Here is a 22,207-nt window from a genome sequence, read left to right as displayed (position 1 = left end):
TACAAGTACGCCACACATACGCCACACACACTCCACAAGTATGCCACACGTACGCCATACACACTCCACATGTACGTAACCAAATGCCTAATCCTGCTTTTCGCTTCGCGAGCGAAGGTAACAACCTCATGAGCCATATTCTCACCTGAGAGCTGCAGTCAAGGCAACCATGAATCCGTTTTAGCGTTGTGTCGTCCGGAAAACGGTAGAATTACAAGCCGGATCCAATATGAAATCGGGCTGTACATCCGACAGCATAACAACTCTTTACCATCGTGTAAGGGGCAATTTATATGCGAGACGAGTTTCAAATTGCCGCCATTACGTATGGTGGCAGAAGCAATGTTTTGCCACCCAAGCGGTCACGTGACTAAGACGATGACGTCACATGCAACTTCCCTATTGGATTCATGACGTCACGGCACACAAAACTACTCATATCTTTGGAACGGCTGGTTGGATTTGGACAAACTAAACGCAGTTGTGTAGGGGAGAACCGTGCGCGAACGTCGATACCAAATTTGAAAAAAGGAACATGTTGACGCGCAGGGTCAAAATCGATGCGCGCGCTGACCAGAACCCGGAAATATATTTTTCTCGGCCTAATATCGCGAATCGGTAAATATCAACAGAGGGCGCTCCACTGCAAAGCATGATGGGATCGAAAAGGGGGCAAAGGTAAACACGAACCCAGAAGAGAAAGCGTCTGTCTACGATCGATGCTGTGTTTACGGAAAGGAAGATGGCTAATGTGAAAGAAATTCAGCGTTTTTTGGCATTAAAATCCAGCGATTTAAAGAAATATTTGAGGGGAAGGGGGGTTCCCATTGGAGAAGAGAAACAACCTGCTTATGTAAGAACAGATCCTGAATGTTGAAACCTCGATCGGCCATACAAATATCGCCGGGCTGGAACTTGTCTACAATGTTCGTCATCTTTACAATTTTTTTGTCCGACGTGTTTCCTCCTGTAGGTTTGGAAATGTATGAAATTGTTCCGCTAGGTGTAATACCAAGCAGTCTGTCAAAGTGACAGCGACCGCCGGCGGCGCTATTGCCCCTTTCCAATCCCATGACGCATTGCGGTTCCGATTCGTGATAAGGTCTATGCGCTATCACCGACACTTTTTCACCTTTTTCATACCTTTTAATCAGATTTAACTTATCCTCCATCGTAACCACATTAAGCTTGGAAACACTAGCATTATCCCTCTTCGGACCCATGGCTAACACAGACACAGTAAAGGAATACTGTACGTCGCCTCTGTTTTGAATGAGAACCAGCAGCTGCGCGTATGTACAGTATACTGTACGTACATTTTAATATATTTTTAATGTGCTTTAAATTGTTTTTTAGCTTCTTTTATTGTTAATTTATGCACTATTTTATTTATTTTAAATGTATTTTTAAGGAAAAAAAAATTTTTCACGTCCATAGGAGTGACGTAAAGTCGCACATAATGACGTTCGCTGAACTGAAATTTACTCCAGAAGAGTGGCGTAAAGTCGGATTTGACGTAGGTCGAAATGGCGTATGACTATATGTATGTATGTATGTATGTATGTATGTATGTGTGTGTGTGTGTGTGTGTGTGTGTGTGTGTGTGTGTGTGTGTGTGTGTGTGTGTGTGTGTGTGTATGTATGTATGTATGTATGTATGTATATATATATATATATACACTGTAACCCCGATATAACGAACTGCTCGGGAGACATAAAAAAGTTCGTTATTTTGAAGTGTTCGTAATACTGAATAACGTACGAATCGCCATACTATCACACCTATTCATATGCAAAACAAGAAACTCTTTGTATTGTTCATTCATGTACATTTTATTGTTCGATTGTACGAATAAAAAACTTTAAAAAGCATTGCTGTTGTGTCATTGTTCAAGTACATGTAATATTCAAGTACATGTTCAAGTACATGTACATGTTCAAGTACATAAATAAAATGTTCAAGTACATGTAATATTCACCGAATGTTCAATTTACTGCGTGAAGAAACTGGTAATCTTGGATTGTTTACTCTTGGAGGTGGCGTTTTCTTTGCGTGCATAAGATAATAGCTGACGGAGCTGTAAAACTTTAATGCTGTCGACTGGGTGCCCTTCAAACCAGGAAAGTGCTGTTTCAAGTCCGGCAATTACATCAGATGTTGCTGGAACTTCTTGTGTTTCATTGGTGTCATCAGAGTCACTTTCGATGTCACACTGGAGTGTTGTTTCACGAACGGAGGCGATAATTTCTTCATCGGTCATCGAACTGGTCACGGGAACGTCTTCATCGACGTCCACCCATAATCTTGCATGATTATCCAAATCTTCGCCATTAACTTCAGCAATGTGCTGTAAATCTCTGGCAATTTCCAATAAAAGGACATCGTGCGTTTGCGGGACGGTGTAGCCATATTGATTTGCCTTACGTTAAACAATAGAATCTCATTAAATATGCGGGGGACAGGAGGTTCGTTCGTTATATCCGGAAGTTCGTAATACTGGTGTTCGTTATAGCGGGATTCCAGTGTATATATATATATATATATATATATATATTGTTGCGGTTTTGCCGTAAAGGCAAACCCCCTTTTGTTAATTGCACGACAACATGTAGCCTGCAGTAGTTAGTTATTTCTTATTGAATGTAAAGATTAGCCCCTTCCCATTGTGTAATAATCCACACCAATATGCGTTGAGAGTAGGCAGGATTTCAAACCTTCGTGTGGTTAAGGGGAGACATTTTTAATATGCAGGAAGGCGTGGCCAAAAGAACAGGCCCACGTGACCAATGAAGGGTCGGGGGCACGTCACCAGCAGGCGACCAATGGGTTGTGAAACCTCTCCGAATGAAAGAGGGAAGGAGGACAGAAACCTTCCGAGGAGGAGGAAGGATTGAAAGCCAGCACGTGACCAACCTCAGCCAATGGGAGGCTGTGGAACATTCTGGAAGCTTTTGGGGCCAGATAAAACCCCCCCCCCCCCCCCCGCCCACCGCCCTCTTGCTCCTCTTGCTTTTTGCGTCGACGCCCGACACCAATCGCTCTTCGCCAATTACTCGCTCTGATCCGGTGGACCTGCAAGCGTTGGCCCCTCCCATGACTCATCTTGAAGCTGGTCGTCCCACCTGCGCTGAATCTAGCCCTGCCTGCATTGCAGCTTGTCCAACCTGTGCTGAAGTTCGTCCGTGCTGACTTCGAGCGAACGGTCGCTGCTGCTCGTGCGCAAGGAAGATTCATCGCAAACGGCCGTGTTCCGAGATCTTGCCAGTGGTCGTAAGGAGGGACATCTTGCTAGTGGTTTTGAGGAAGAAGAGCCACGGACCATGAACTGCGGTTTCCCAAGCAAGAACGCCAAGTGGATGGGCGCTGCCTGCTCGCTGCACTCTCGGCGAGGTCAGGAGTGAGCAGATGTGCAGTGAGACCTAGAAAGCGCCAACGAACGTGCGTTTCCGGCCAAGGCCTCAGACGATCTTTGACGATTCCTGACGAGATACACCAGCCGATTTGAGCGAAGTGCCCACAAATTACACGTATTTATTTTCAGTTATTTTATCCCATTCTTTGTATTCGAGTCTGTAGATGGGGACGTCCCGTTTAGGAATCATAGTTTTATTTGGTCATGTTTTACTTTGTCACCGACATATTGGTTAATAAAGCCGGCATTTTCTTGTACATTTTAAACCTGTGTCGGTTGGATTAATTATTGAAGGTTTGAGGACTACCGGTCAGAGGGTAAGCACTCTTCGGTCTCTTCCCCCCACGCGTATTTTCCGCTATATTTTGACTGAACGCCTCGGAGTTAAAGCTCTTTCGGAAATCCGTTTCCTTGAAAGATTTTAATCACCAGGAACGCGTACAAGTATACGTACTGTGCATTTAGAAAGTATTCAGACCCCTTCACTTTTTTCACATTTTGTTAAGTTGCAGCCTTATGCTGAAATCGTTTAAATTCATTTTTTCCCTCATCAATCTACACTCAATACCCCATAATGACAAAGAGAAAACAGGATTTTAGAAAGTTTTGCAAATTTATTAAAAATAAAAAACTGAAATATCACTGACATAAGTATATTGTAGTAGCTCATGGTGGTTGGTGGTGTTGTATGCAATTGTATGGCCAGAGCTAAACTCTTCAGGAATCCACTAATTGAAGGTCCAGGAACAATATTTGGTTGGTTACACATTTCCCATTGCGGGCGAAATGGGTGAAATGACCACGCCCTTTTTGCACAAAGTACTACCATCCGCCGCGACTGTATCTCCAGAACCGTTGGACATAGGAGGTTGCCTGACCACTCAAAATGTGCGGAATGGCCACATTATGGGGGGTCAGTAATACATTGTCATATCCAAAAGTCAATGGTTTTTAAGATAATTACCAAAAACCGATTCCAGCATGTTATGCACCACAATTATACAATACCACCAAGGCCACAACATATGTATGCCACTTTATCATATTGTCCCTGTTGTACCTTTTGCATATTGTTCCTATTTTGGAATTTAATTATTTGGATTTCTACACTTTTTGGCTTTACTGCAGCCACAAAACGTCACACAATTTATGTTCCTTTCTCTGCAAGTGCACGTTTTGGTACTCATACATGATGTTGGGCATTTGCATGGAGGGGGCAGATCATCGGGCCTGCACGATACTGGCAGTATCACTGGTGTTATGCCAACATCCGTTGCTTCATACCCATACTGGAGTGGATCTGGTTTGGTGACTGCAGGAGTTGGGGCTTGCAACCACATCTTACACTGCAGATATGCTCGCTTCATGTGTTCTTGTATCGTTGATGAACAGAACATAAGCTGGTTGAAGTCCAGTTCTTTCTTGGAGTTGTGGTACTGCTCCCATCGATATTCATCGAAAGTGGAACAGTCGGTCTTCTTTAACCCAGACACAAGGAACTTTTCAGCATTGCTTGTCATCTGTGGTGACAGTTCTTCTACACCAAACCCTTCCAGTAGGGAGAGATCCATGGATGCTTTCAGGCCAGACAGCTTTGGACCCACCTTGCTGGTAATGTCGCAACTGCTGAGAGCATGAATGGCTGGGAGACACGACACCAAACCGTTGTCCAGTTGATCAACCAACAGGTGGACTGGTACAGTTTTCTTTGTTTTCCGGTTACCAAGCTTCACGTACAGCTTTTGTAGTTGCCAGGTTTTGTTGAAGTGGAAGATGAGGTTGATAAAGACATCTGTGTCAGGTGAGTCAACCAAGACTGATTGAACCCCGTGTTTCACAACACCATCATTAATATGGAACATGATTCTGTCGTCGGCTTCTTCTTGGTTGCTTGAGAGCTCTGTGATCTGTGTTTCAGTGCCAGCTAACAGTTTCCTGCATTCACCCCCATATACTCCTACAAAGAAGATCTCCTTGTCCGACTCGACATTCTGCAGCATCCACTTGAAGACATACTCCTGCAGCCGAACTTTGTTCAACATTGAGCTCCAGAACATAGCAAGATCGACAGGGAGTTTCTGATTGTCAGACCTAATGGTGATAGTGATTTGTTCTGAAGAACTTCTCTGTGCCTGTTCCATTTGCTTGATTGATGCTTTTAGATAAACATCAAATATAATGTCTATTCTTGTGGACTTGGAGCCTGTAGCAAGAATGCTGTTGGAAAGACTCTCAGCCAATTCCCCGAATGTGTGAAGGCCCATTTTTTCATCGCTAGTTTACACACAAGTGCCATGAAGTCCACTATTGTCATCTGAGCGTCACTCTTTACATTCCTCGTCTCCTGTGGAAGTTGACTGACAAGTTCCCTGGTTAAGGAGGCTTTATCGGGCTTCTTCAATTTGATGCCATCTTTACATTCAGTGGTGAGGAACTGGGATGTGCTGGTCAATTCATACTTCAGGAGTTCTAGCATGCTGTACCCTCTTTCTCTAGCATAGTCAATGTACCTATTCGTTTCTGCAGCATCCTTTTTCGCCATTGATTTATTCGCTGTGGGCGGAGTACGTTTCACGAAAACAGTCTTGCGGTTGGTAGGGATTGTATCATGTAGGTGCTTCTCCTTATCCTGAAATCTGGTCTCAACAAACTCTTGATAACTCTTCTCACCAATTTCCAGGCATTTAAGTAATCCGTCAACAACCTCCTGGGGTATGTCAGCTTCAGTAGAGATGTTCTGAAGTCTGATTCCAGCGCCGAACGGATTGTTGATGGATTTTATGTAATCCAGAAGCGTCTTCGCACGATCATGGCCAATCTTCGTATAATTTGGATTGAACTCATGGTGTAGGCTCAGTTCACTGTCATCTTTGTCTCCCAAGTTACACCATTCCAGAAGCTGTGCCACATGAAGATCTTTCTCATGCTTTTGGAGATTCCATAAGGCTACTGCTTCTTTCTGTCTAGTCATCCCAATGATACCTCCAGCAACCTTGGCGGGTTTATTGTAACACTTCTCGAGTGCCATGTCAAATCCTACTGCACTGCCTTGTCGGAGAGTGTGGTACATCACCCATCCACCATCTGTAAAGCATCTGCAGATACCCGGGAACTTCCTTTGTATGTCCAGGCAATCTTCAAGGAACAGCGTACCCCATCTGCAATAGTTTGTCCGGCCAAACCCGAAGAACAAAGGCATGCACCTCCGCACAGCTGAAACGAAAAGATGCCAATCGCCTTGCCGAATAGTGTGTGTCAGATCTCTCAGGATAGGATACAGCTCATCCAGAAACAAGCTCCAGTACCTCACATTCTCAGTACAGGCCGTTTCTTTCCATTCTGTGAAAGACTTCTTCAAGTCTGCGTGTAAGATCTTGCTTTCTTCCCAAATCTCTCTGAACTCTGCACGGTCAACATCGAAAGCCTGCTGCATCTTAGTTTCCATGGTCTCTATTTGCTGGTCTAATTCACAACTTGTACTGTCCTGGTCAGCTTGAAACTGCTCAAACATAAGAACTGTCATCACCTCTGATACAAGACTCATTGCCTCCTTGCCTTTGCAATAGTGACCTCCAGTCATGACACTATTCTCTACAACAAGCTTGCCAAAGGCTTCAGTCTCAATCAAAGCCAGATCAATACCGATGCAGCCTAAAAACTTCCCAAGGCAAGCGATGACAATCTTCTCCATGTGAAAAGGTCCCATTCCAAGGAATATGTTACCAAACTGATCTGGCTTCAACAGCTGGATTTCCTTGGCGATTGCATACACCCCTTCATCAGACCACAATGCACTGACACGGCATTCTTTTGTTTCAAGACATCCTGAAAGTTAATCATGGATGTAAATATTGTGTCCATTTCGGTTGCGACATATGGAAGGATGGGTACAAATGACTTCTTTGTAACATCAAACTTCAGTGGATCCTGGAGTGCACTCATTGTTGCTGTGAAGCTAGTGTTACATATTTATGTGAATGTATGTGAATTACCATTCAGGTCTTTGCTTAGCCATGTGTAATAGATTAAGGGTTGTGGTGGTTGGAGGGTCAGGAACCCTTCTGAAAAGTGTCCGGAAACGGAAGTGACCGGAAACGGAAGAGGAAAAGACACGAGGAAGAAAGCGACGAGTATTCTTCTTCCTCGCCCCGCTCCGACGAAAGGTGGGATTGATTGAGCCGTGTGGAAAAGCGGCGTTCCCGAGCCCGTCTGGCGAGAGGAGTTACCGGGACGGATACCTGCCCGGTGGACGTCAAACTGTCGTGTGGCCGTGCACCGACCCAGCGTTTGGCACCGTTCGCGACACCGTCTAAAAAGACGCGTACGGGTCGCCCGTTGGGGCCTAACACGCCTTGCAAGCGGCGTGGGGCTTTTGGCTTGCTTTCCCGTACCCGCTTCGCGTGGCCACGAGGGGCTGCAGCCGGGGTGCCTGGTACGAGACCTGCCCGGTGGAAACACGTCCACCCGGGGTTCGTTCAACCGCCCGAGTGCGGCGACGCCGACCATCATCTTGGTCAGGAGGGGCCCAGAGACATTGTGCGGGACCGAGACCAAAAGGGGGTCGTGAGTACCCACGGGGACACACATATATATAAGATGGCCATCTTAATCAAAGGGAATTGATTGTGGATTGGGAATTGTTGATGGTTGTTCATTGTTGATTGCTCGGGGAAAATCTCCGTGGTTGTATCATTGAAATTGTATGGTATCATTACCATTGAAATATATCCTTGAACATCAGTTGTCTCTTGGGTGGAATTCATATGGATTGCGTGGCGAAAGCGCATATATAATACAACTTTCTGGCGAAGTTCCTCTCACGGTCCGGGGGTCACCGAGACCAGGTATTCACCGAGGGGACCACGTAACACTAGGAAAAGAGCCCTCCTCGCGATCTGTGTAATTTTGTCTTGCCATGAAACAAACAAGAAACATCTAAATTAGGGTTCATTGTAGTTTTTTATGCAGATTGTTGCTAGACTTTTCTATTCAGGAATCAAGTAATTGAACAATAGGAACAGGAACAATAGGAATAATTGTGGTGCGTAACATGCTGAAATCGGTTTTTGGCAATTATCTTAAAAACCATTGACTTTTGAATATGACAATGTATTACTGACCCCCCATAATGTGGCCATTCCGCACATTTTGAGTGCTCAGGCAACCTCCTATGTCCAACGGTTCTGGAGATACAGTCGCGGCGGATGGTAGTACTTCGCGCAAAAAGGGCGTGATCATTTCACCCACAATGGGAAATGTGTAACCAACCAAATATTGTTCCTGGACCTTCAATTAGTGGATTCCTGAAGAGTTTAGCTCTGGCCATACAATTGCATACAACACCACCATGAGCCACTAGAGGTAAGGGGTGTTGCAAAACATTTTACCTTCTCCCCCCCCCCCCCCCCCCCCCCCCCCCACCCGAGGCATTCTTCCTTTGATGCACGTTAAAATAGCGAAGAATAGAATAACGCACATGCGACACGTTGTCCAGTCAAAACCAAAACCAAAACAAAACCATCACAGCAACGACAAGCGAAGAAAAAGTGACGACGTGGACGCAAGGTACGCACATGGCACGTACATACGCACACGTCATGTCCGAATGCGTGCACAACCGTAACGGGTCCTCGGGGGAAAAAAGGTAAAATGTTTTGCAACACCCCTTATTCAGACCCTTTGCTATGACCCTTGAAATTTAGCACAGGTGCCTCCCATTTCTCTTGATCATCTTTGAGGTGTTTCGACACCTTGGTTGGAGTCCACCTGTGGTAAATTCAATTGATTGGACATGATTTGGAAAGGCACACACCTGTCTATATAAGGTCTCACAGCTGACAATGCATATCACAGCAAAAACCAAGCCATGAGGTCGAAGGAACTGCCTGCAGAGCTCAGAGACAGGATTGTGAGATAAAATGTCAATGCCGAGAGAGAGAGAGAAAATGTCGATGCTGAGAGAGAGCTTTTCGGCGACCGTTCACCAACAACGTCCGGACACAAGAGAGAAGAGAAAATGTTCACCACCAGTTCCAGAACGAGAAGGAAAAATGTCCACCGTTCCAAGTGTTTTGTACGCGCGACTCTGATGTCATCTGTGCCTGCTTCACCAATCCCATAGTCCCATCTTACCAGTCTCTGTGCCAATCATTGCTCGTATAGGCGGGGCCTCACGAACCTGCCTGTCCTCTGCGCTCAAGTCGGTGTTTTCAGCAATAGTGCTTGATGCCGGGTTTCCGGTTGGTTTTTAATTGGTGCGATTAATGGCCGATTTCTTACTAGGTGTCTGCAGTGCAGTGTCATAAGGAACACAGGAAAAGTTTACAGAGGCAATTACAAACAGGGAATTAATTACCCATAATCCCTCACTAATTAATAAGCCCCACCCCTCTGATGGGGACGAAGATACAAGCTTACCCGACATCTGGTCTACACATTTCCTACTTATGATACATGAAGGTTTCTTCTTCTTCACAACAGTCGGAGCACACTAATCTATACACTCTACCTGGCCTAAGGTATCCCTATCCTCTACAAGCGTAATAATAATATATATATATATATATATATATATATATATATATATATATATATATATATATATATATATATATATATATATATATGTATATATATATATATATATACATACACAGTGAAACCTTGACTTACGAGTGCACCAACTTACGAGTTTTCCGAGATACGAGCCGTCGCTCGGGCGGTTTATTGCTTTGAGATGCGAGCCGAGATCTGAGTTACGAGCTTACGCCACCCGCCACCAAGTGGGTTCCGGTCACGTGGTTATCTTGCCGTGCAAGCATCTCTGCCGTATATCGCTGCTGCTTTGTTTTCGCATTTTGGTTATTTTGGAGCTTACGCCACCCACCACGAGGTGGGTTCCGGTCACGTGGTTATCTTGCCGTGCAAGCATCTCTGCCGTATATCGCTGCTGCTTTGTTTTCGCATTTTGGTTATTTTGGAGCTTACGCCACCCGCCATCAGGTGGGTTCCGGTCACGTGGTTATCTTGCCGTGCAAGCATCTCTGCCGTATATCGCTGCTGCTTTGTTTTCGCATTTTGGTTATTTTGGAGCTTACGCCACCCGCCACCAGGTGGGTTCCGGTCACGTGGTTATCTTGCCGTGCAAGCATCTCTGCCGTATATCGCTGCTGCTTTGTTTTCGCATTTTGGTTATTTTGGAGCTTACGCCACCCGCCACCAGGTGGGTTCCGGTCACGTGGTTATCTTGCCGTGCAAGCATCTCTGCCGTATATAGCTGCTGCTTTGTTTTTGCATTTTGGTTATTTTGGAAAATTTCTTAGTTTTAACCATGGGTCCTAAGAAATTGAGTGCCAAGGGCAGTACTGAGAAGAAGAAGAAGAAGAGGCTGATGTGCTTGGATATAAAACACGCAATCGTCGAAAAACATGAGCGAGGTGTGCGTGTTGTCGACTTGGTGAGGCGGATGTGAAGGCAGCTGAAGATTTTATTATAACTTTTGCCGAACTGATAGAAGCCAAAGGATACATCCCCCAGCAAATCTTCAACTGTGATGAGACAGGGCTCTTCTGGAAAAAGATGCCGAGGAGGACGTATATAACGGCAGAGGAGAAGAGCATGCCAGGCCACAACTTGTTCAGAGTGCCGGCGATAGCTCGCCTTCTCTTTGTGGAAAACACGGTGAGATCCTTAACATCCAACAACTAATGGGACGCAAACGGGGCGCCCAGTTTAGCGGTACACACATTGATGAATCACACTGCCTGTGAAACACCGACATGACAGGTTATAGCTGGGTCGGGATTCAAACACAGGCTGGACAGTTTAGAGTCAAGTGTGCGTACCTCCAGTCCAGGCCATCCTGCCAACTTGTATGCTGCATACAGGTGAAATATAAAGCGCGAGATATTTATATATATACTGTATATTAAAAAATAAAATTGGTGTGGTTTTTGGCGGGCTGGAACGGATTAATAGCATTTCAATGCATTTTAATTTGAGAAACGAGCAAATTGAGTTACGAGCTCGGTCACAGAGCGAATTAAACTCGTAAGTCAAGGTTTCACTGTATATATATATATATATATATATATATATATATATATATATATATATATATATATATATATATATATATATATATACACATACATACATATATACACATACATACATATATACACACATATATATATACACACATATATATATATACACATATATATATATACATATACACATATATATATATATATATATATATATATATATATATATATATATATATATATATATATATATATATATATATATATATATATATATATATATATATATATATATATATATATATATATATATATATATATATATATGTAGTTACAGTCACGTGAAAAGGTAAGTACAGTAGTACACCCCATGTAAAGTTTTGACTTTTTCAACATATTTCAACATACAGCTATTTGATCTTCATTTCAACAATATTGAAAGATAAAGGTGATATAATATAACAAATATCATGAAACATTTACATTTTGTAGTCCATTGTATAATTTAAATAAACATAAATGCAAATTTCGCATGTGGAAAAAGTAAGTACACCCTTGGCTCTAATCGGTGGTATTGCCCCCTTTGGCAGAAACAACATCAAGTAGGCGTTTCTTATAACTGTCTACCAGTCTCTGACATCGACTGGGAGAAATTTTTGCCCACTCCGCCATGCAGAATTCTTTCAGCTGTGCTATGTTTGAGGAGTTTCTTGCATGCACAGCTCGTTTCAAATCCCCCCACAACATCTCGATGGGATTTAGATCCGGGCTTTGACTTGGCCATTCCAGAACCCTCCATTTCTTTTTCAGACAGTCCTTGGTGGATTTACTGGTATGTTTAGGGTCATTGTCATGTTGCAAGGTCCACCTTCGGTTGAGCTTCCACTCTCCGACAGATGGCCTCACATTATCCTCAAGCACCCTCTGGTACAATGAAGAATTCATAGTAGATTCTATGATGGTGAGCTGCCGAGGCCCTGATGCAGCAAAGCTGCCCCAAACCATAATATTTCCACCACCATGCTTTACAGTTGGTATCAGGTTCTTGTGGTCAAATGCTGTCTTTGGTTTTTGCCAAACATGTCTTCTGGTACTGTGGCCAAATAGCTCGACCTTTGACTCATCTGTCCAGAGCACATTGTTGCAGAAGTGCTGGTCTTTGCCTAGGTGTTCATTGGCAAACTTTAGTCGCAAGCCTGATGTTCTTTCTGGACAGCAAAGGTTTCCTCCTGGCACACCTCCCATGTAGATCAAATTTGTGCAGCCTCTTTCTAATGGTAGACTCGAGCACTTTGACATCAACAGTGGCAAGAGCTGCCTGTGGGTCCCGTGATGACATTCTGGGATTCTTAGAGACTTCTTTCGGCATCTTGTGGTCTGCTCTCGGGCTGAACTTGCTGGGGTGGCCTGGCCTGAACAAGTTGGCAGTTGTTTGGAATCTTCTCCAGTTGTAGATGATCTTCCGGCCAGTCGAATGATTGATTTCAAATTGTTTGGAGATCTTTTTAAATCCCTTCCCAGACTCGTAGGCATCTACAAACTTCTTTCTGAAGGCCTCAGAGAGCTCTTTTGATCTCGGCATGGTGACGCCGCACACTTCAACAACAAAGAGCAAACCAAACTAAATGTCTGAGGTTTAAATAAGACAGGTTCCTCCAAGATCCTCTCTAACGATGTTCTAATCATTTGTACCTGACCTGGTGCACCTGATTCTAATTTTAGGTATTTGAAGAGGTGATAAATGTAGCGGTGTACTTACTTTTTCCACATGCGAAATTTGCATTTATGTTTATTTAAATTTTACAATGAACTACAAAATGTAAATGTTTCATGATATTTGTTATATTATATCACCTTTGTCTGTCAATATTGTTGAAATGAAGATCAAATAGCCGTATGTTGAAATATGTTGAAAAAGGCAAAACTTTACATGGGGTGTACTTACTTTTTCACGTGACTGTATATATCATGCAGAGGGAAAATCTTGAAGATCCTGAAAACATGACATCTCAAAAATGTCTCGTGTCACAAGACTTTATATTAATTGTACAAACTTACCAGAGACTTGCTTTTTGATTTCCTTGGCATGATCTAGCCAATTCTGCAAAAGAGGGGGGAGGGGGATTGGTAGGATTGAGGAGGAATTATTTGTTTTTTTAAAGTAAAGAGAACAAAACCAAAAGTAGAAATAATATATAAACGAGTGGTAATAGGCCTTCATCCACATCTTGATAGAATACTGCTCTGCCCTTTGAGCTGGTGCCGCTGCCTCACAACTTGACACCGTGGAAACCAAGGCCTTCAAGATCAATGGAATCTCCCGTGAGGTATCTGAGTCTATGAGCCTATAACTTTCACATCAGAGATCATTTGGTGGTCCTCTTCCGGCTCCTTTATGGGTCTTGCATCCTGTGCCCTCGGTGCTGCTCCCCTCTCCCCATTTCCCCCCACCCCCAAAAGGCAAATTGGATTTACTCATCACATGCAATGTAAGAAGAGCAGATGATACAACACTTATAACTAACTCTACATTTATCGATGAAAATAACATGTGCAGAGATATTTGCACTTTTATAAAATGCTTATGTTATCATATCATGCACATTATGAACCGAAGGTTTAATTAATCCCAGCATTTCACCACCTAACACAAGCATGTGATGTTTGTTGTATGCATGTTGAAAAGGCAGGAAGTTAAGATTGAGAGCTGTGGATAAGGCAAGGAATGATATGGAAGAGGAGGTGTACAGCAAGTTAGAAGAGGATATTAGGAAAAAGGTAATCTATAAATTGGCTCGCGACAGGGATGAGGATGGCAAGGACATGAAGGGGAGGTGTGGGGGGGGGGGGGGTGGGGGATTAATAATGTTGGTGGCAAGTGTTGAAGGTGTGTCGATTTGAATGTCCACACATCAAGAAAAACTTTGAAGATTTAATTACCCGGAGAAGATACACTTCGAATACAACAAGGATTACAACAAAGTTTAACAATACTATACCAACGTCTATAATTACAGATTCAACACAACGTGTCCAGCCAATGTTCTGGCAAGTGTTTGAATGCAGTTCCTTTTTATAGTAAGTTTGGGAACAAAAATAATCTCCTGCTGTCACATGAGTCGGACAGAGGAATGGAAAGGTCAGGGGTTCTGCAGACAGGCTGGTGCCATGAACTCAGTGAAGCATCTGTTTGACATTAAGCAACTTAAGATTGAAAAGTGCAGACTTGTTGTTTTTCCCAACATGGAGCCTCCTGGAGACTATCTGTTCTTGTCTGATGAAAAAAGCTCCATTCACCTTTTGTACATTTCAATACCCTTTAAAACATTGTATCTCTTTCCTTGCATAGATGATCAATGTCAGCCTTATTTCTAAGCACAGCAAACACGCATTTTCTACAATCCATTATGCGGAATTAATCAAATATTTATCACTAAGGTATAAGTTTCACTTTTATTGACTATATATATATATATATATATATATATATATATATATATATATATATATATATATATATATATATATATATATATATATATATATATATATATATATATATTGTTGCGAATATGGAATTTGGCCTCCATATCCGCTTGTAAATATTCCCCTATTTCTCCAATACTCCCCAACTTTCCCCAATCCCCCATTCCCTAGTCCCATTGCATGTAAATAACACTCAGTAGAGCCGACCTTCCCCTTATTCCCCCATTAAATGTCGTGCCCAGGTCCACCGCACCACACGTAGACAACTTTCGGACATCTTGCTAGTTATTCTTAATCTATGTCAGTTAAGGCCTCGTTTCCATTAATTATGACTCTTCGTTGCACCAGAATGTGATTATATGGCATCAGTAGTGAGTTTAGGACCTTTCCCATACCTCCTTCCATCTTCCATACCTCCTTCCATCTTCTTCCACAACTATAACTACAACAACAGAGGAGATGGGGGCGGCGCGGCGGCGCGGGGGAGGATGCGTCCTCACACCGGCTCGGCGCTCCACGGGGTTACCAGAGGGGCTGGCTGTCAGCTCCTCGTCAAGGGCGGAGCCTGGTAACCCCCCCGCACCCAATCAGAAGGGCGGACCGATTCCATCTGGGGCGGAGCTAACGAGCCGAGGGCGTGTCACTCCCCGCCGGATATACGTGGCGACTTAGCGGACGTGACGTGAGATGCGCCCCCAGCTGGAGAAAGAGGTACCTGCGAGCGCTGAGTCAGATGCGCCCCGCCTGAGAAAGAACGTTGCCTGCGATCGCTGAGAGAGAAAGACCCGCCTGAGAAAGAACGTCCCCTCCGAGCGCTGTGACCTCCCCGCATCTTTGGACCGGACTGTACCCTGCCTTGAGCCAAGAGTGCACCTTGAGCCATCGCTACTTGCCTTTCCTGGCCATCAATCCCCGTGTGAGTCAGCCGTTGTCCCGTTTACCTGTCGTCTGTCCGGGGTTAAGATAAGCCTGTGTCTAAGTGCCCATCTTTTCTGTGCTTTACCTCTAGCCCCTGTAATCTAATCTTTTCCGTACGAATATAATTGAGAATCGAAACATTGGTGTCTGTCATTATAATCCAGCCATGTGTCTTCTTTTTCCTTATTGATCCAGCGTAGCGCGGCTCCGTCAACGTTCGAGTACAATCGGGTAATTTGTGCGGACACGACGGCCATTCCGCTCGGCCCACCTTAACATCAAAGTCGTGTCTGTAACAATTGGTGTCGAGGAGTGAGATTCGGACCCGGGACTAAATTAGTTAGGCCCAAATTGTGGGAGGGAAAATCGATTCGGAGCGCGTACTGCGCTCGACAAAATCGATCCGGAGCGCGGTCCCGCGGTTACTGCGCTCGACGAAATTATAACAGCAAAATTTGGATTTGTGTTACGAAACTCGAATTTTGAAAGTCGCGCTATGGCGGATCAAGACGGCTGGGGTCCGGTAGGGGAGAGTGAAGCAGGGTCGGTCCAGGACCAAATTGAGACACGTGAGGAGAGCGAAACAGCGGGGGTAGCAAACGCACAAAATGGCGCCTCGCTGGTCACCGCGCCCGCGACCGTAGCAGCGCCGCCGATGGATTGGGGCCTATTTATGGAACAAATAAAGGCGCTCATGGTCCAGACAAGTGAGGACCTGAGGAATGACTTGGGAAACCAAATGGGGGTAATGGGGAACCGGATGGATGCTCAGAGTAAGCAATTGGGGGTAATGGGAAACCAAATGGGGGTAATGAGGGACGAAGCGAGGGGTACCAGTGAGGGGTTAGACAATAATTTTAAGGGATTAGACAAGAAATTTGGGTAGTTAGACAATAATTTTGAGGGGTTAGACAACGGGATAAAAGAGGTGAGAAATGGGTTAATAGGGTTAGAAAACAGTATGGAAGGCAAATTGAGGGACATGAGGGACCAAGCGGAAAGGGAAGTTAAACAAATGGAGCAGCAGATAGAGGGGGTCAGAATGGGTGTAGAAACCAAACTGGATGCTCACAGGGAGGAAATGGAGCAGATGAGGGTGGCATCTGGGCAGGAGATGCAAGTGATGGGAGAAGAGATCAGAAGAGGTGTGAGTGAGGAGGTCGGAGGAGTGCGCGAGGAGGTGAGGCACTGTAAGGAGCACATGGAGAAGGAGGTGAGAAAGGGGACTGTAAAGTTACAAGGGGGCATAGAGGACCTGACGCAGGAGATGGAGCAGCTGACGGTGGGACAGACGGAGTTAGTGGAGCAGGTTCAAAGGAACACTGCGGTATTAGGAGGTTTAAAAGCGACACAAAACGACATAAAAAACGACTTGATAGCGACAAAGAGGGAATGTCAGATGGTACGTGAGGGACTGACAACGAGGTTGGACGAGGTGATAGAGGTAATGGAGACAAAGGACCGGCAGGTGAGGACGCACCTGGAAACGGTCAAGGTAGCCTTAGAGGATGAGCTTGAGGAGACGTACCGGGGAATAAAAGAGGTGAAGCACAAATTAGAAGAAGTGGAAGAAGGGATGAGTGAAATTAAGAAGCGACGGAGAGGGGATAAGAAAGAGATAAAAGAGGAGATAAAAGAATTGGTCCAAAGTCTGTGTTTGGATCGTGATGATGTGCTCATTAACCGGATGAGGGATTCGCAGGTGATGGAGGAGAAGCGAAGAGGAAGAGGACCCGGTGTAAGTGGTGACCAATATGGTCGTGCGTATGATGCGCCAGGGGATTTAAGAAGCTTGGGGGTCGAGATGGACCCGGGTGTTCGTGAGAGGCCGTTGGTGAAGTGTGCGACAGGTCTGGTGTGCGAAAGAGGAGGTGTGCGAGAAAGTCCGACTCTGGGGTGTGTGAGGAAAAAGTGTGTGCCAAGGAGTGAGGGTGCTGGCGAGAGTGAGTCGGTCGTAGCGCGTGTGCGAGGGGGCACATGGAAGCGCGGTGTGGTAAGTGTTACAGAGGGTGTGACGGGAGAGTGTGCGCGAGAAAGGTGTGTGACGGACAGGTGCATGAGGAAAGAGTGCGCTGTCAAGAGTAAGGGTGAGTGCGCTGTCAGGAATGGAGGTGAAAGTAGTGAGAGTGACATGGAGCGTGAGTTAGTTGTGACAGGTGAGCGAGGATGTACACCTGGGATGGAAGGATGCACCCCTGGAATGGTAGAGCGTGAGTGGGAATGCACGCTGGAGTTGGTGGTGAGGCACGTGGTTGGGTGTGCGAATGAGAGCACACCTGTGATTGTCACAGAGGAGGTGACCGAGGAGGGGGTGCGAAGCGGTGTATTGGTGAGGTGTGCGAGCAACGAATGTGTGCCAAAGTGTTCGGTGGTCAGGTGTGTGACCAAGGCTGTGAGTGGAATGAGGGTACCTGGGTGTGTAAGGAAAGGTACGAGGAGCATGGGCACGGCTGGATGTGTGAGCAAGGAACGGGCTGCGGGATGTAAGCATGCAGGTGAAGCATCGACGTTAGACGGGGTAGAGTTTAGAACGACTTATAGCCGAGTCAGGCCCTCGGTGCGTGCCGGGCTTCGCGTGCCGCGAGAACCAGCGGGGATCCGAACCACGGCGGTTTCGAAAGAACTGCCGTGCGCGATCCACGCTGGGCCTCGTGTGGAACGGCCGCGTCCGGGCTCCACTAGACGGAGCGGGCCGCCCGATAGGAAGGGTCGTCATGGCGACCACTTTCTATTGAGACGTGCCGGCAGGTCGAGATCGGGACATTGGATGGCTCCACGCCGAGGTGGTGCGTGGGATCTCGGCCCGGGTAAGCCCCCATCCCTGCCACGAATGCGGGACGTATCCAGCCGCTGGCACAAAAGAACCCGCGTTCATTGCTTGGCTTTACGAAGCCGGGCTTTGGACAGGGATTGGCGCACCGAGAGGTATTAGTGAGTCGACTGGGTGATGAGGTTAGTGTATTGGACCCAAAATTAGAGAAAAAACAAAATTTGATGATTGGCAAGGGATTGGCAGTAGTGATTGGCAGATGATGGGTAGTGATTGGCAAATTTTTAATTTGTTGCAATTTGATGTGCAAAATTGGTAGTGAGAGACCCCCGATGGGGTGGGATGGCAAATCTGCCACCCTTCCCATGCTGGGGGCAAAGGAGCACTAGATTATGGGGTGTATGGCAGTGAAAACTAGCCCGGGTGGGTTAGGTTATATTGTAGGGATCTAGAAGAGATTGACATTAGGTAACGTTAAGGTTTAGTTAGTGACTGATACCTGTAGTGGGGACGCAGGTAGTTTAGTGTGGATGATAATGACGTGGGAGCGCAATAGTTTAAAGGGACGACTGGGAAGCGCAAGTTTCAGAAGGGAGTAGTTAGCTGAGATGATGCCGTGTTTGTGAGAATTGAACAGGTGTGATTGCACAGGTGTGCAACTGGACAGGTGTGTGGAGCAGTGTATGAGTAGTGAGTGTGTGGATCAGCGCGAATGCGCTTGGGGAGAGAAGGGTGCAGGTGGCACCAGGTGTGAGAGCACAGGTGTGCAGGTACAGGTGTGTGGAGAGAGTTGGAGTGAGTGGTACGGAGTGGTGTGCATGGTGCGAAGGTGTGGATGGGGGAAGAGTGGACCCCTTTCACGAGTACCCGGGGCGGGTAGTGTAAGTGTTAGGTAGAGGGTGCAGGTAAATTGTGGTTGGATATTGGCATTTGTGGTGCGGTTGCAGAATGGTATTGTGGATGGGTGCATTAGTGTTGTGGAAATGGCTGTGCGTGTAGCCTGTTAGTGCGTGTAGTTGGTTGGGCACTCCACCACTGTGAGGATGTCGGCCAGGTGAGGCCGCAGGTGGGCTCTGGGAGCCGGTAGTTGTGAGTGGGTGCCTGAGGATCCCGGGTGTGGATCGGGCAGCCCAGTGCCAGAGAGGGCACCGAGTGGGGAGAGCGCCAGAGGGCCTTCCCCAGGTAGTTAGGTTAGGGTAAGGAGCAGGTAAGCTCGGAGGCAACTGCAGTGGTGGAGGTGTGCAGGTGGGTAGACCCACTGGGAGAGGTACACGCCACAGCCCAGAAATTGTGCGAGGGCACCGGGAGATGAATCGGGGGAGTGAGACCCCAAATTGAAAAGCACCACAGTTTGGCCAATGGGAATTGGTTTTTTAGAACCCATAGTGTAAGAGGGCCAATGGTTTGGCCGGAGAAAGACCCCGGGTAGTGTAAAGTTGTAAAGTCATTTAGGAAATAGTTAGGATTGATGAACCTGTCGCACCATACGCAGCCACTTGCCTGTGGTGATGATGATGACTCCACACCTGTGTTTTCTTTGTTTGTGTTGCAGAAATGAGAATTGCTGTGTGGATTTGTGAGACGCATCACGACGTGGATGAGACATTGGGGTGATTCCATCTCTCCCTCCTTAGGAGGGACTGATGATGAATTGGTAATGGCAAATTTTGATGTTGAGTTGAAAATGGCAAATTTTGATGAGAGTTGAAAATGGCAAATTTGATTGGTTAGGAGGGAGAGAAGACGAATTTGGTTTATGGGAGGAACGGGGAAGACAGTAGGGATGTTTGTTGATTTGTAAAGTAGATGTTTATGGGTAGTGTTGTGTTTTGTGGATACAGTAAGGGGTAAGGGAGGGGCCATGTAGGTTACCTGGTGGGGGGGGGGGCGTACGATAGGAACGTACCTGTCTCACCTGGTTCCCATGTGCCCCCAGTGTGCATCACCTTACATTGCGTGCACTTTTGCGCCCTTACCACCTTACTCACTTGTCTGCTTCTTTTGTCTCCCACCTCCGAGGATCTGGCTTTGGGGTAGAGAGAGAGGAGAGAGAGGTGCTGGCTGCGCAGTTGTGGGCCTGCACTTTCGCTGTTTGCTGCCGGGATCGATACACCATATGGACCGCAATGTTTGTGGCCACCCACAATGGACCGCAGTTCGTTTGCGGCCAAGCACCACCCGGGGATGGACCTATGGGTCAACGTGGCACCTATGCCATACAGGTGAACCACTTTTAGTTAACACCAAGTGCACCACAAGAAGAGCAAGAGACACCTGCAGGGTTAGGGGTTGTCGAATTTATTTTTATTCCCATGAACAATGGTGACTGCACCGGATGGTGCTGACTGTGTGGTGGGGTGGTGCTTTTGATGCTGGGAAAGGGTGCTCTGCACGTTATTAAAGGCCGTCGGCCACAGAGCACTCGTGCGTTGGTGTATCGATGCTGGCAAGCGCGCTCTCTCTATGCATAACATCTGCATGTGTTCCTCCAAAAACAGGTCCTGGATCGTAGTGTAAATAGCAGCGTAGTCGTGTAAATAATGCTCCCTACCGGCTGTATGTTTAGTTTGAGGATTCTTTCCGGATTCGGTTATCCTGTGGGTGTGTTTCTGTGAGGAGAAGGGTGCAACGTCGCAGGGGGACATATTTACTCATTTGTGAATATCTGTAAAACTGTCGCACTCAGGGTAGAGTTAATAGTAGAGGGAACTACATTGCGTGCCACACTAAAGTAGGTAAAAATTTATCGGGTCGGGACGCCCCGAGGGTAGAGAAGGGTGCAATGTTGCGAATATGGAATTTGGCCTCCATATCCGCTTGTAAATATTCCCCTATTTCTCCAATACTCCCCAACTTTCCCCAATCCCCCATTCCCTAGTCCCATTGCATGTAAATAACACTCAGTAGAGCCGACCTTCCCCTTATTCCCCCATTAAATGTCGTGCCCAGGTCCACCGCACCACACGTAGACAACTTTCGGACATCTTGCTAGTTATTCTTAATCTATGTCAGTTAAGGCCTCGTTTCCATTAATTATGACTCTTCGTTGCACCAGAATGTGATTATATGGCATCAGTAGTGAGTTTAGGACCTTTCCCATACCTCCTTCCATCTTCCATACCTCCTTCCATCTTCTTCCACAACTATAACTACAACAACAGAGGAGATGGGGGCGGCGCGGCGGCGCGGGGGAGGATGCGTCCTCACACCGGCTCGGCGCTCCACGGGGTTACCAGAGGGGCTGGCTGTCAGCTCCTCGTCAAGGGCGGAGCCTGGTAACCCCCCCGCACCCAATCAGAAGGGCGGACCGATTCCATCTGGGGCGGAGCTAACGAGCCGAGGGCGTGTCACTCCCCGCCGGATATACGTGGCGACTTAGCGGACGTGACGTGAGATGCGCCCCCAGCTGGAGAAAGAGGTACCTGCGAGCGCTGAGTCAGATGCGCCCCGCCTGAGAAAGAACGTTGCCTGCGATCGCTGAGAGAGAAAGACCCGCCTGAGAAAGAACGTCCCCTCCGAGCGCTGTGACCTCCCCGCATCTTTGGACCGGACTGTACCCTGCCTTGAGCCAA

At 46.3% G+C, this 22,207-nt stretch overlaps 1 protein-coding gene across 4 annotated transcripts in view; it reads right to left on the bottom strand.

The window, feature by feature from the left end:
- LOC137411840 (protein 4.1) overlaps nt 1-22,207 on the bottom strand; it is a 144,107-nt gene that overhangs the window by 54,555 nt on the left and 67,345 nt on the right. For all 4 annotated transcript variants that reach the window (XR_013624980.1, XR_010981408.2, XM_068097124.2 and 1 more), the window contains exon 5: nt 13,520-13,562. Coding sequence is in view for 2 of the 4 variants with exons in the window: in XM_068097124.2 (XP_067953225.2) it covers nt 13,520-13,562 (43 nt within the window). In the remaining 2 variants the exon portion in view is untranslated. The remainder of the gene's footprint in view (nt 1-13,519; nt 13,563-22,207) is intronic.

This window comes from Myxine glutinosa, chromosome 11 (genome assembly GCF_964187855.1).
Source record: "Myxine glutinosa chromosome 11, kmMyxGlut1.1, whole genome shotgun sequence".
Classification (NCBI taxonomy): Eukaryota; Metazoa; Chordata; class Myxini; order Myxiniformes; family Myxinidae; genus Myxine; species Myxine glutinosa.
Note: the sequence above shows the minus strand (reverse complement) of the source record. Positions and strands in the feature narration are given on the sequence as shown.